Below are 13,998 nucleotides of genomic sequence, written 5' to 3' on the forward strand. Positions count from 1 at the left end.
TTGGGTGTTTAAAATTACTTGTTTTGCTTATTTACATGAAGATTACTGGAGAGCTGCTCTTTTTTTTGGCTTCTCTCATACAAGTATGAATATCGCGCTATTCGGGTGAAAGAGCTAGGCGTGAACTTGTCATCGAAGAGGTGGGGGCCATCCTTGTCATACAGAAATTTCTCAAAGGATGGATTGCTAGAAGAACATTTAGTAACCATAAGCAACGGATCATTCATATACAATCTGGCATTGACATACAGAAATTTCTTCTGAAGGTGAGCCACATTGGTGATACTGACTTTTGGCAGTCATTGACTTGCAAGGAGAGGTTAAAGTATGAAATTGATACACTTCAAACAAGATTAGCTGGATTTGACATGAATTTTTTAAATAAAAAGAAAGTGATCATCGACCTCGCAGAATCGGCCCGAGTCGATCTTCTACGCTGTCTTTGAGCACGATCTTTTTGGTTATGCTAATTTTGGGGGATCTCTTTTTTCAGTCATGAAAGAAATGAGTAATTTTTGAGACTCCTCTGGGCGGGGTTTTCTTTGTGAGTTCCATTGTTTGATTCACTTCTATGTCATTAGTTTTGTTGCTTTCACTCTATGCAATTGTATCTCCGAGAGGATTTGTTTGGATAGCATCGCATACCCTATATGTTCAAAAATGGTTTTTTTGATTAGGTAATTCTTTGGAAGATTGATCCCTGATATTTTTTTGTAAGCATTCACAGTTTGTCTAGGACTTTTTACATGGACCTGCTTCTTTGTTGAAAAGGGCATTTTTTTAGTAACTTTGTGAGGCAAAAAGAGTATATGGTTCAGAACTAGGATATAAGATTATGTACTATACATATCAATCTTTCTTTTGTATTTCCATGAAAGTTGCTTTCTAATGCCTTTGGAACATCTCTCTCTCTTCTTATTATTCTTTTGATTTGCATGACCAAAAAAATATGAGCGGGGATGGGGTGACCTTGCTTAAAAGGAATTCAAGATTTCTAATGAATATATATGTAGTCCCTTGCAAGAAAAAGAGTGTATTTCCTGAAGATTCCAAACTGCATATTGTGATTCTTTAAAAATTTTTTTGCAACTTTTTGAGTTCTCTTCATGTTTTTAACATTGCATGCATTTGAAATTTGCCATGAGATATCTAAAAACATGTATATAAATGTAGAGGCTGAGTCTTATTTTTACTTTATTTTAAAAAGTCATTTAGAACTGAAGCTTTGAAGCATCATCTATTAAATATTATATGTTAGCATAGTTTTTTTGTGAGGGTGAGTAAATTTCGACCTTGGAGTATAATTGGTATTTATATCTATCTTAATTATTACTTCTCACATTTTCCTGTTCCATTCTGTTTTCTGCAGACAATCTTCTTCCTCCGGGTTTGCTTTTATCTGGGTGGTTGTTTAGGTTCTTTATTTTAGCAACATGGATACTGCCATTTGCTGCTCCTTTACTTATTGGAACATTTGCCAACAGCTTTGCTATTGAGGTGCACTGTTTTCTGCTATTTCAATTTCTAATTTTCTGCAAGCAATCAAAGTTAGTAGATCAGTAGTGTAGGCATATAAGCTTGCATATCTATTTGTGGTTATGAATCTTAGATGTTAAAAAAGATACCTGAACGCAATCCTTGCCATATGACTTTTATCTTTCTCCTACTTATCATATGTTTTTGTTTCTCTCCTTATACTTTGTCCAAAGTCTTGATGTTAAGAGATTGTTTCATAAATATTAATGTATTGGTGGTTAAGTACTTATGTATTTGATCTGATGCATAAAATATCTTTCTATTAAATCCTCACAACCTATTCAAAATTCATAATTGCTCATGGGTTTGGAGTTTATTAATATTAATGTATTGGTAGTTAAATACTTCATAATCTAATTGATGCATAAAATGCATTTCTACTAGATCCTTGCAGGCTATTCAAAATTCATAATTGTCCTTGGGTTTGAGTTTATGCATATGCATGGTTGAATTTTCAAGGTGCATATGTATAATCTTGCAGGGTTAACATAAAAATGTTGGACGGACTTGCTCATATTTGGACCTAGAATCTGAACCAACACAGAATCCCATACCTTATTGGTTTAGGTTTGGCTCCCAATTCTTGATCCGATAAACTAATCTTAGTAATGCTGATTTGGAGTAGAGTCAATATATTCTGATGATGTGATCTGAGCCCTTGGTGCCATTGGCGCATTTGTAAATTCAATCTGGAAGGATCCAACCCTATTCTGATTTGTCACCATCCTTAATTAAGAAATATTGATTGATTTGAGAATAGTGCCAATTGGTTGATTTGAGAGATTCTTATTCATGTTTGATTGACCATGCTTGTTATTATACTTGTTATGTTACTTTATGATGTCTATATTACTCATAGCAATCAGGACTTCAACATTTTCTAATGCCCTTTTAGTTTTAGTTGATTTTTAAGCTGTTTTATTGTGTAAGCTTCTTTTTGCTCTTTATTGTGTAAGCTGTTTTATCACTTCTGGTTTGATTTGGTCACTTGTGCTGGCATTGTTGTTTTGGGAAGTTAACCAAGGTTATTTTTGGATTTAGGTAAGAAATTTAGTGGTTTTTTGAGATGTATTTCTAAAAAAAATGTTGGTTGGATTGGTTTGTGAAAAAAACAGTAAATAATTTTTATTATTTATTTTTAGCTACCATTAGAATGTGGTAAAACACATTTAGAGTGTGATCTTTAAAATAAAAAAAATGGATGTAAACACCTGAATTTTGATTATAGGCTATATAACTGCAAGTAGAAATTGAACAATTTTAATATCTATGTATATTATTAATATTTACATAATTGGGGCTTTATTTTATTTTAATTTATTTAAGAGATTGATGATGATATTAATCCAATTTAACTTGATGATAATTTTACCCATTTGATATTCTTAGATTGAAATAGCCTACTCCCCAACAAAGAATTCACACTCACATGATCTTGAATTATACAGCACAAACAACAAATGATCTACAAATCAATCAAAGCCTAGAAGCCAATAATAATATACCAGTATTAAATCCAAAAAATCACTTTTTTTAAAAAAAATTAAAAAAGGAGGCAGAGTAACCAGAGAGAGAGAGAGAGAGCATATGGATTACAACAAACACATAACAGTCCTCTTCTTAGTTAAATAGTACAACAGATATAACATTAAAAAAAAAAAAATCCCTTCTCACTTGGTTTTCTTTTCCCTACAGAGGACAACAATTTTATTTGTTTAATTAGCAATAATTCATCATTTCCTAAGAAACAATTGTCAAGTCATTTTTTATTTTTGTGTTCGAAGAATGTGAAGCATAAATTAATTAAAAAAAACTGTTTATAACTTATAAGTTATTAATCATGCCGAACTTTTTTATTTTTCATATATATATATATACACACATGAGAGTTTCCATTACATATGTATTTATTAAACTGTGACTTTCTTACCTGTATGCTTATATCTTGCAGCCACAATATTTTACAGAAGTTGTAATATGATGCATGAAGTATCTCTTTTTAAAATACCATCTACAAATTTCATTCAATTGTCAGAATCTAAATCTAATAACTGCTTCGAGTTAATTGTCTTCTCAGTTCATACACATCTCTTCTAGCGTTTTGAATGGTGGGCCTTATGAGTGGTTCAAGTATATGTGCTGAAAAAGATATCTAATTTAATTGATATTCATAGCAGACACAAAAATCTCTAGTCATTTTAGACATCTTGTGATTAAAAGAATGCAAAACAATTTCTCTTGTCAACAGCAATAGTTTAGAATTCATTCATTTTGGTTATAGATTATCACAATTTGCAATTAACTATCAAGAAAGAATGCAAAAAATAATTGTCAATGCTTTTTATGCAAAAAATAACTTGGTCATTTTTTATTTCAGCTGTGCTATTTTTCTTTAATGGATAAGAGTTGGATGTACAAGCCTAGACAATCTAGGGAATATCAAGAAGGAGTTGATCAATTTCTCGAGTTTGCTTTTAATAATGAGTCAGTTGGTGGGAAGATAATGTGTCCTTGCAAGCATTGTGTTAACTCATTATGGCAAACAAGGGATGAAGCTAAAGTGCATTTAATCTCTGATGGGTTTTTAAGAGGATACACTTAATGGGTTTGTCATGGTGAATTTTCTTCTATTAATGATATTGCATCATCTTCTTCAACCCATATTCTTGAAACTTCACAAGTACAAGAGGCTATTCGTGCAAACTTTAGAGGTTTTGATAATATGGAAGCTTTGTTGCATGATACAATGGGTATGATTGGTCAATTAGGTGGTCAAGAATTAAATTTTCAGATGTTTAGAAACACTTCTGATGCTCAAGATGATGGTGATGATAATTGCCAGGATTCAGATGAAGACATAGAAGAACTAGCAGAAGGAATATCTGTAGAACAATTCGGAGATGGATGTGCTGAAGAAAATAGTAATTTTTTGAAGTTGTTGAGAGATGTTGAAGAAGAGTTGTTTCCTGGATGCAAGACATTTTCAAAATTGTCATTCATAATACATTTGTATCATATAAAATGCTTAGGTGGATGGACTGAAAAATCATTTGCAAAGGTGCTTGAATTGTTAGGTCGGGCATTTGGTGAACAGTCATCTTGGCCAAAATCTTCTTATGAGGCAAAGAAAATCATTAAGACCTTAGGTCTTAATTATGAGAAAATCCATGTTTGTAAACAAGATTGCATGTTGTTTTGGAGAGAGTATGCAAGTGCAGAATCATGTCATATTTGTGGTACTTCTCGTTGGGTGGATAGCACAAAGAAAAGAGCCGTGAAGGTGTTACGGTATTTTCCCTTGATACCAAGACTATAGAGGTTTTTCATTTTGGAGCAAACTGCAAATGATATGAGGTGGTATGATGAAGGTCTCAATAAAGATGGAATTCTACGACATCCTACAGATGGTGAAGCACGGAAATCTTTTGATGCTCGATATCTAGACTTTTCTAAAGACTCTTGTAATGTTAGGCTAGCCCTTGCTAGTGATGGTTTTAATCCTTTTAGGATGATGAGTTGCAACTATAGTGTATGGGCAGTTGTCCTTGTTCCATATAACTTACCGCTATGGATTGGAATGAAACAACATTCATTTATTTTTATCAATGATAATTCCGGGAGATAAGGGACCGACTAAAATGATATTGATGTCTTTCTACAACCTCTAATAGATGAGCTAAAGAAATTGTGGGAAGGTGTGGAAACCCTATGATGCTTCCAAACATCAAAAAGTTTCACATGCGGGCTGCATTAATGTGGACTATAAATGACTTTTCCAAACTTATGCATATTTATCCGGTTGAGCACCAAAGGGAAGTTTGCATGTCCATGTCAGTGCTGAAAAACACATCTTCTTTGTGGTTATATAAGGGTAAAAAAATATTGTTACATGTGTTCTTGTAGGTGGTTACCCGAAGGTCATTTGTTTCGTTATCAAAAACAATTATTTGATGGCACCGAAGAAGCAAGGCTACCACCAAAGCGAGCAAGTGGAAGTGATGTGTTGAATCAGTTAGATGGGCTTCAATTCACTTTTGGAAAATTTAAGAAGAAAAAAGGCAAGAAGGAAAATACAAAGAAGAAGCGTAAAAGAACAAAACATCCAAGAATTAGTGTGCAAGGATCTAATGAAGAGAGTTCAAGTAGAAATGACAAGGGCCCTATTGATCATATGAAGTGGTGGAAGAAAAAAAGTATATTTTTTATGTTACCTTATTGGGAACATAACTTATTGCGCCACAATCTTGATTTGATGCACATAGAAAAAAATGTGTGTGATAATTTGATTGGAACTTTTTTGGGACTTGATAAGTCGAAGGACAATTTGAAGGCACGCCTTGACTTAGTTGATATTGGTATAAGATCTGAACTTCACCCTCAAATTCTTGAAAAATGGGAAGAAAAATACTACCTCCGGCTTGTTTTTACATTATCTACGTAACAAAAAGAAATTCTTTTGTCAAGTTGTTAAAGACATCAAAGTGCCTGATGGTTATGCTTCAAACATTTCAAGATGTGTAAACCTACAAGAGCGCAAGATTGGTGGTCTTAAAAGCCATGATTGTCATGTTTTGGTTCAAGACATCCTTCCATTAGCTTTACGAGCTTGCAATCCACCCAAGGAAGTCATTCAAGTTGTAAGTGAATTGGCAACAATTTTCAAATCACTTTGTTCTAAAGTGGTGGATGTGAATGAGCTTGAAGAGCTTCAAAATCAAATTGTTATGACAATTTGTCAAATGGAGAAGATTTTTCTTCCATCATTTTTTACTATTATGGTACATTTAATCATTCATTTGGTGGAAGAAATGAAACTTGGTGGACCAATTAATTTTAGATGGATGTATCCTTTTGAAAGGTATGTTGCTAAATCTATTAGAAATGAAATCATTTTAATATAAAATGTATAATGAAGTAATATATTTTAACTTTTTATTTTTAGGTTCTTCATGCGTTTCAAATCTTATGTTAAAAATCGAACTCATCCTGAAGGTTCCATTGCTGAAGGATATATAGCTGAAGAATGTTTGACATTTTGTTCACGATATCTTCAAGGGGTTGAAACAAAATTCAACCGACCAATGAGAAATCCAAACCCGCCTACAAATGACCAAGTAAAATACTTATTCTCTAGTGTTGGTCAACATATAGGGAAGATTGAAGAAATTGTTTTAGATGAAATTTCCTTGGTTCAAGCGCATCGTTATGTCCTTCGTCATTGTGATGACATTGAGAATTTTCGTAGGTTAGTATTTCTGCTTTATGATTCAATGGAGAATAAAAAGGCACATTTCTCTCAAATTATTATGTGATATATTTATGTAGAGAGTTCATTGAATTGGAAAAAAGAAAGCGACGTCGACATTCTCGTCTTTCTGAAGTTGAATTAGAGAAGTTAGTGAATGAAAATTTTCATTTGTGGTTTCGAAGCAAGGTAATCTTGTTGTACAATTGTTTTATAGTTTACTTCATCAAATCTGAAATTTTGTTTTTGATAATATCTTTTGTTATGTAGGTTTTTGGAAAAAGATTATCCGGATATTCCGTAAGAGTTGTGGCTCTTGGTGTGGGACCCTAACAAAGTAGCAAGAGAGATACTGGGTTCATTATTAATGGATTCAGATTTCATACCAAATCTCGTGATGAAAAATAGAATGACTCAAAATAGTGATGTGGTTAACACTTCGAAGTTGGAAGTGTAAATTACTATGGTAGATTAAGAGACATTATTGAGTTAGATTACTATGGTAATTTTAAGGTTGTGTTGTTCAAGTGTGATTGGGTTGATGTACACCATAATACGGGTATTAGGCAAGATGAATTTGGTTCACTTTTGTAAATTTTTTTCTCACCCTATACATACCGGTGAAAAATTAGAGCATGATCCCTATGTGTTCTCATCTCAAGTTGAACAAGTGTTCTATGTGCAAGATTTGAAGAATGAGAATTGGTCTATAGTTATCAAGACTAGGCCTAGGGATTTGTTTGATATGGGTGATATAGACCATTGAAAAAGATGTTAGTAATTGCCTTGTATCTCTGAATGAAACTTTGTTTTTATCTTTAATTGGTATTTTTTCTAAATATATGTGTTGGTTTTGAGCTGGTTATATTTCTCTAGCTGTAAATTTTTAGTCTCAAAAGCATGAATTGGTTTATATTCATGTGAATTACTTGCATAAATTGTTTAAGTTCATTTGGTGAATTAGAACATGTTCTTACAATGTATGTCACTTTTATAATTTTTTTCCTTGTTGATTGTTCTTTTTAAAATGGCAAACTTACCTTTGTTGATTCTTGCAATACCAAAAATTATTTGATGAGCAGGATGTGTAGCAACATGTAAAAGGCGTAAAAACTGCTCTTGTCGAAATTTTTATTCTTCAAATCTGAAATTTTTATTTTTGATAATATCTTTGTTTTGTAGGCTTTAGACCATCATCGAGTGTCTCAAAATTGTTCTGTACTCTCCTCGCCACCCCTCCGGGTCCAAATTTAAATCTTCATATTCACAATCCCAAGGTATTGAAACCCTTCTTTGATCTTATCTATTATTACTATTATACTTTAAAATACCCACTTTTCTACAATAGCATCTACTATGCAAAAGTAGCTATATATACTTCAAATCATTAATGTTAAGGACGAATGTAATGATAATATGGGTTGCTAGACCTTTGTCTTTTTGGGTGGATAAAAACCAGACTTTGTTTTTCAAGAGAGGGCTTAGGAATGTGTGAAGTTTTGTAACATAACATGCTTTTGATTTATATATTTCAGAGAAGAAAAAGGGTTTGGTTTTTAATATTTATTGGCATTTTGGTGGGAGGATGAGTTCTCTTGGAATGGAGTTTGGTGAAGTGATTTAATGCAATTTAATTCCTAGAAACATCCACCCTAATTGATATCACACTGTAGAAGAGAAAATACTAAATTTCTTTTCTTTGCTGATTTTCTTATGGGAAATAGTTTAACCAAAGATTAGAGCTTTACCATTTTTATAGCACAAAGCAATGAAGCACTCCATATGGACTTACTACCTAGAAAAATTTTGGACTAATGTTTCTAATATAAAATTCATGCAAGTGTAGACACATAAAAGTTATTTGTTATACATGGATTTGAGTAATATAAATTATAAAAATTTTAAATATAATCATTAATTTTGAATTTGGAGAAAACTATTAGAGAGTTTTGAGTGTTAAACTAATGAATAGAAATATAGGAAATGAGACTTTTAGTACTCTAATAATTTAATAAAGATTAGCAAGAATAAGGATGTTTATAATAAAACATCAAGGGGATCATTTTCTAAGTTGCATACCATGGCGTGAAAATTGCATTGTAGACATATGGATTTTTTCATTGAGCACTTGGTAATATTCAACTTTTCTTACACTTTGTGTTTTCTGTACATGCAATTATTGTTCAGTATCATTCTCGTCACTAGTTACTTTCATGGAAATTAGTACAGATCTTGCATTCAAAGCAGTCCATTATCTTATGAACTAAAGGAAGTTGAATTATCAACTTTGCAAAGAGTAAGTAAGTTTTTGAATCTCTAGTTTGATGACTACCTTTTTGTTACCATTTGATATTAATTCTTGACTTAATTATTAATTATTGAAGCCCAATGCATGAATTATGGAATCCAGAGACTTAACATCAGCTGTTCATTGGTGTCAATTTTGTGCTTTGTATTTATGATGTTTTGAAGAAATAATCTAATATGAAGTCTATACTTATTATGGTACAAATTCATATGATGAATCTCTTAAAACTACTAGTTTATCAGCTTTTGAATGTTGGATAAATTGTTGCTTTTGACAACTGCATTGTAGAATATAGTCATTTGTTCCCCTAAATATCCATTTGTAGAATATAGTTCATTCCTAATTCTTATAAAGATTCATGGATTGTGAAAACTCATGGCTAGTACACAAGAAATTTTTATTGCAATCTAATAAATATAAAATTTGTATAGGAAACTCATGGCTCGAGGATCAAAAAGTTTGAAGATTATGGAGCTACTAGAAGCTCATACTTCTTCACATCATGAATCAACTGGGCAAGAAAATGATGCTAGTACACAAGAAAAACAGTCCCGACATAGAGGAAAGACAGTAATGGCAAATGTCTGGACATCAATGGAAAAATTTATAATTAAAGTAGATAAATATGGAGTCCCCTGCACCAAAGATCGTTGCCACACTAAGTTCTTTCCTTGGTGTGCTTGCAAAGAATGGCGCAGTATGTCTCAATTAACATTCCTAATTGGAGACATGAAGATTTTTACTCCATACAAAGCGAAATGTCTAAAACTCCTAATGGTAATTTTTCAAATGTTTTTTTGATGTTTTTCCTTCTTTTTCACATATTCATGGTTAATGTTGCTTGTTATTATTAAATTAATGCTTAATGGCAGACAAAATTTGATTTTCCTCATACACAAGAGACGGTTACATGGATTTTGCAAAATCTAAACAAGAGATGGCGAGATTGGAAAGGTGACTTGAAGGCCGAATTTTACATTCCAAAAGAAAAAGAACGAGTTTTAGTGGAGCCACCTTCAACTGTTCTTGAAGAACAATGGCCCGGCCTTGTTCGGCAGTGGTATAACCCAAGAAATGAGGTAATTGGTATAAGTTTTATTTAAATTATTGTTGTTACTATAATGACTTGTATTTGAGTTTAATTTATCTTTTATAATTGGAATATGGTTTTATTGTGTAGGAACTTGCTGAAATAAATAAAAGAAATGCAAAAAAACAAAACAATGCACATACATGTGGTCGTAAAAGTTTTGCACGAATTAGGAAAGAAATAGTAAGTGATTTCTTTTATAATTAATGTTAGAATGAAATGATTGAACTTTTGATTGTTTAATAGGAAAATGAAACTGGGAAAGAGCCGGATCGTCTTACAATGTGGGATGCAACTCATAAAAAGAAAGATGGTAGCTATGTAAATGAAGAATTTAGAAAGAAATTGGTAAGTGAGTGATCTATTTATAAGAAAGATTGTTTTCTTTATTTCCATGTTAATGCCTTGTATGATGTTTCTTTCTTGTGAAAAAAAAAACTGGATACATTTTAATTAATTAATTATTTATTACATTTGCCCATGCTTCCATTCCATATTTCATTATGCAGACTTAAATGTATCATTTCTATTTTATTTTCTCAACATTTCAGTTGATGATATTGTTTTATTTTTCTATTTTGAATAATATTTAGTTGAACTTACAGGAAGCAGCACATGATCTCCAAGTTAGTTACACAAGCTCAAGTGCAAATTTTTGAACAAAATGAAATCAATGAAATGGTATTTCAAAAGATTTATGGAGTCGAACATAATGGTAGGGTGCGTGGTTTTGGGATTAGGCCCTACTTCAAGTAGGTATTTTAGTGTCATATCGAAATTCACTAGCACAAGTGCTTCAACTCATCGACAACAATCATAAAAGCGGAGTTGGAGAATGTTAAATTAGAATTGGCTGAGATGAAGGATAAATATGAGAAGCTAAGCTCGATTTGGGCTGATATGAAGGAGTTATTTGGAGGCTTTTATGGTCGAACGAAGTTTAAATGATAGGATGTCTAAAGCACCCAGCTGAGGAAGTAAATTATTTGTCTTACTTTTTTTATTACTTTTCATTCTTACATAATAAATTAAAACATCTTTTTTTGTAATAATGTCCATAGGTTGAAGATGTTGCATCGTTGACTGATATCATCTGGACAAAAATCTAAACATCATGTGGCTCAAGAGGTTTGTTGAATATTACCTTGAGTAGAGTTTTTTTCTCAAAATTTACAATTTTTCATCATATGGGTCGATATGGTTTATGATGCTTATCTTTCATGTAATAAGAGATACTATTGCTTTGCAATTCTTGAAGTGATCATCGGTTTATCATGTTTCTAAAAGCCATTAATTTTTTTCAATGTTATGATTTTTAGCTGACTTCTCTGGTTGAGGTTGTTCTAATTTAAGATTAGTTACTTTTTTAATATTTTATAATATTTTCAAGGAATATAAACTAGCTTGTCATTTCAAAAGCTACCAATGGAGGATACTATGTTCTGAATGTGAATGCCATATATTTCAGTCTTTTGATTTGGTTAAATGTTTCAAAGAGCATATTATTAAATAATTTCCATATGGTCACATGACTAGCTATGATAAATAGAAACATTATATCATTATGCCATCATTCAATGATTAGGATATATCATGTGGTCAAATGATTTATAACACATTCCATTTTTGAAATTCTATTTACTTTGTTTTAACCTATCGGGTTTTTCCTTAATTGTCACTTGATTTTTAGATTTCTATAGTTACGATTACCAATCCCTCATTTAACATGTTCCATTATGTTACCTTGTGGTTCTTACTAAAAGTCTCCTAAACAATGTGGCAAATGGAACTAGCATAAATTGTATTAGTCACCGACGTTGTATATTCAATGTTTTTGTATTCTAGTTCAACTAATCATTTTGGTTAAACATCGATTGTAATATCTTTTTATTTATCTTAACCATTTGTGGGTTCAATAAGTGCATTGATTGACATTATTAGATTGTTTGTTTCTTTTGCTCGCCAATTTTTTTATTTTTTCTCGTCTTTTGAAAATATCAAATTTACAATTAGGTTTTTTAAAATTAGTGTATTGTGTGTAGGCTTTATTTGGTCATTCTAAATACAAGATTGGATTTTGATTGAATAAGATTGGATTTTTTTTAATGTTTTTGCAGATTTTGGAGAATTCATGGTTAAAGATCAAGAGGGTTGAAGATGAAGATACATGAAGCTTTTTACTTTGTGTAATTAACTCAAAAAATATTTTGTAATGAAAGTACATAAATAGTGTAAACCTCTTACATTTTGTTATTACTCAAAAAACATTGCACTTTAACTCATAACATGTCAATAAAGGTCAATGAAATTGAATTTAGGGTATTTTTGAATGTAATGAAAAATTCTTTAATTAGGAATTAATCAAATCTCCCCAAGTAGGATTCGAACCTACGACCAGTCAGTTAACAGCCAACCGCTCTACCACTGAGCTACTGAGGAACAACGGGAGATTCGACCTCATAGAGTTCAACTCCCGTTCTCAACAAAAATTTTGAAATTACATATTTGCCCCTGAATAAAAGTTAATTGCATACATACCCTTGAATAATATACATAATTGCGTATATACCCTTGGGGTTCAAATTAGTTGAAAAACCATCTATTAACAAACAACAAATATATAAAATTACCATTATACCATTGCATATATACCCTTAAAAAGTTTTTTTTAAGTTGTACAAGGGTTATTTTGGACCTTTTGTATATCTTAATCCAAGTTATAACCATAGTTAATCAAGTTTGATTACCGGAATCTAACAGTAAGGGCATATCCGCAATTACCTATATTTTTCAGAAGTATATATACAATTATGTTTTTTCGGAGGATAAATATGCAATTATAGAACTTTTGAGGGGTTTATAACCAATTCTCTCAATTTTTTAATAGATGCCATGATATCATCTCCAGTGGGGCCACCTCTTATTTTAATTCAATAGAAAACATGCAACTTGTGGACTTTCGTCCCTCGTGCGCCAATAATTTTTTCATCTCTTCATAACATAACACATGCATGCATATTTGTTTCCTCTCTTTTCAGATCTTTAAGTTCATGTGATCTACTCCCCTGTTTGTTTTAATCTGACACCCAAAACCTCATAATTATTTGCATCTTCTCTTTTTACAAAGAAAGTCTCTTATTAAACTTTTGAACAGTTCCGAGAAGATGTACAAGTGACCGGGGTTACGCAACCCAACCCATAAAGTGTTTTGTGTCGATCTTTCTTCTTGACAATTTCTTCTGAGCATTTCTACTGCCTAGCGTAGTAAGTCCAGATCCTCTTCCTCAGTCAACTTCTTTGACTCATCATCCTTATAAGTTGTAGTACTTTTGTCCTGTGTCTTGTCTTTGCCTACCTTGTTGTTGCTATCAAGATATCCATAAAATTACTCTCACCACCTGCTGAGACATTTCACTACAAGAAAGTTATTCTTTAAAAACATAATATGAGAAACAGAATTTATTCCGTTTGTACTTACAACATATTAGCAATGAAATAACAATCTTTTTTTAATATGTTATTAAATAATGACTTAAAAACGTCCCTTTCAAAATATAATTAATTAAAATATTATAAGATATCAGTTTTTAATCCCTTTCTAATAGAAAGAGACAACAAAAAGATTAAAAAAATACATATTTTATCAAAAATATTATTAAACAATTATCAAATCCCCGTCTCTAATCCGTTTATAATAGAAAGGGACTAGAAACGTAAAATGTCCATTTCCAATCCGTTTCTAATAGAAAGAAACTAGAAACATATAAATAAATTTAACATTTAATTAAAGTATTATTAAATATTATAAATCTGCGTTTC

At 31.6% G+C, this 13,998-nt stretch overlaps 2 protein-coding genes and 1 non-coding gene across 3 annotated transcripts; 2 read left to right on the forward strand and 1 right to left on the reverse strand.

Moving 5' to 3' along the window:
• Nucleotides 1-4,282: 4,282 nt before the first annotated feature.
• LOC120262183 lies at nt 4,283-7,114 on the forward strand. The gene is made up of 7 exons (XM_039270259.1): nt 4,283-4,457; nt 4,566-4,824; nt 5,440-5,594; nt 6,001-6,394; nt 6,479-6,781; nt 6,862-6,970; nt 7,052-7,114. Exons 1-7 carry the CDS (start codon nt 4,283-4,285, stop codon nt 7,112-7,114), a joined length of 1,458 nt encoding a protein of 485 aa, XP_039126193.1.
• Nucleotides 7,115-9,527: 2,413 nt separating this feature from the next.
• LOC120262184 lies at nt 9,528-10,838 on the forward strand. The gene is made up of 5 exons (XM_039270260.1): nt 9,528-9,866; nt 9,962-10,168; nt 10,270-10,362; nt 10,426-10,527; nt 10,785-10,838. The coding sequence occupies exons 1-5, from the start codon at nt 9,528-9,530 to the stop codon at nt 10,836-10,838; spliced, it is 795 nt and encodes a 264-aa protein (XP_039126194.1).
• A 1,708-nt stretch (nt 10,839-12,546) lies between these two features.
• Nucleotides 12,547-12,618, reverse strand: TRNAN-GUU. Its single transcript has one exon. It is a non-coding gene; the product is annotated as a tRNA-Asn (tRNA).
• Between the last annotated feature and the right edge of the window lie 1,380 nt (nt 12,619-13,998).

This window comes from Dioscorea cayenensis, chromosome 5 (assembly GCF_009730915.1).
Source record: "Dioscorea cayenensis subsp. rotundata cultivar TDr96_F1 chromosome 5, TDr96_F1_v2_PseudoChromosome.rev07_lg8_w22 25.fasta, whole genome shotgun sequence".
NCBI lineage: Eukaryota > Viridiplantae > Streptophyta > Magnoliopsida > Dioscoreales > Dioscoreaceae > Dioscorea > Dioscorea cayenensis.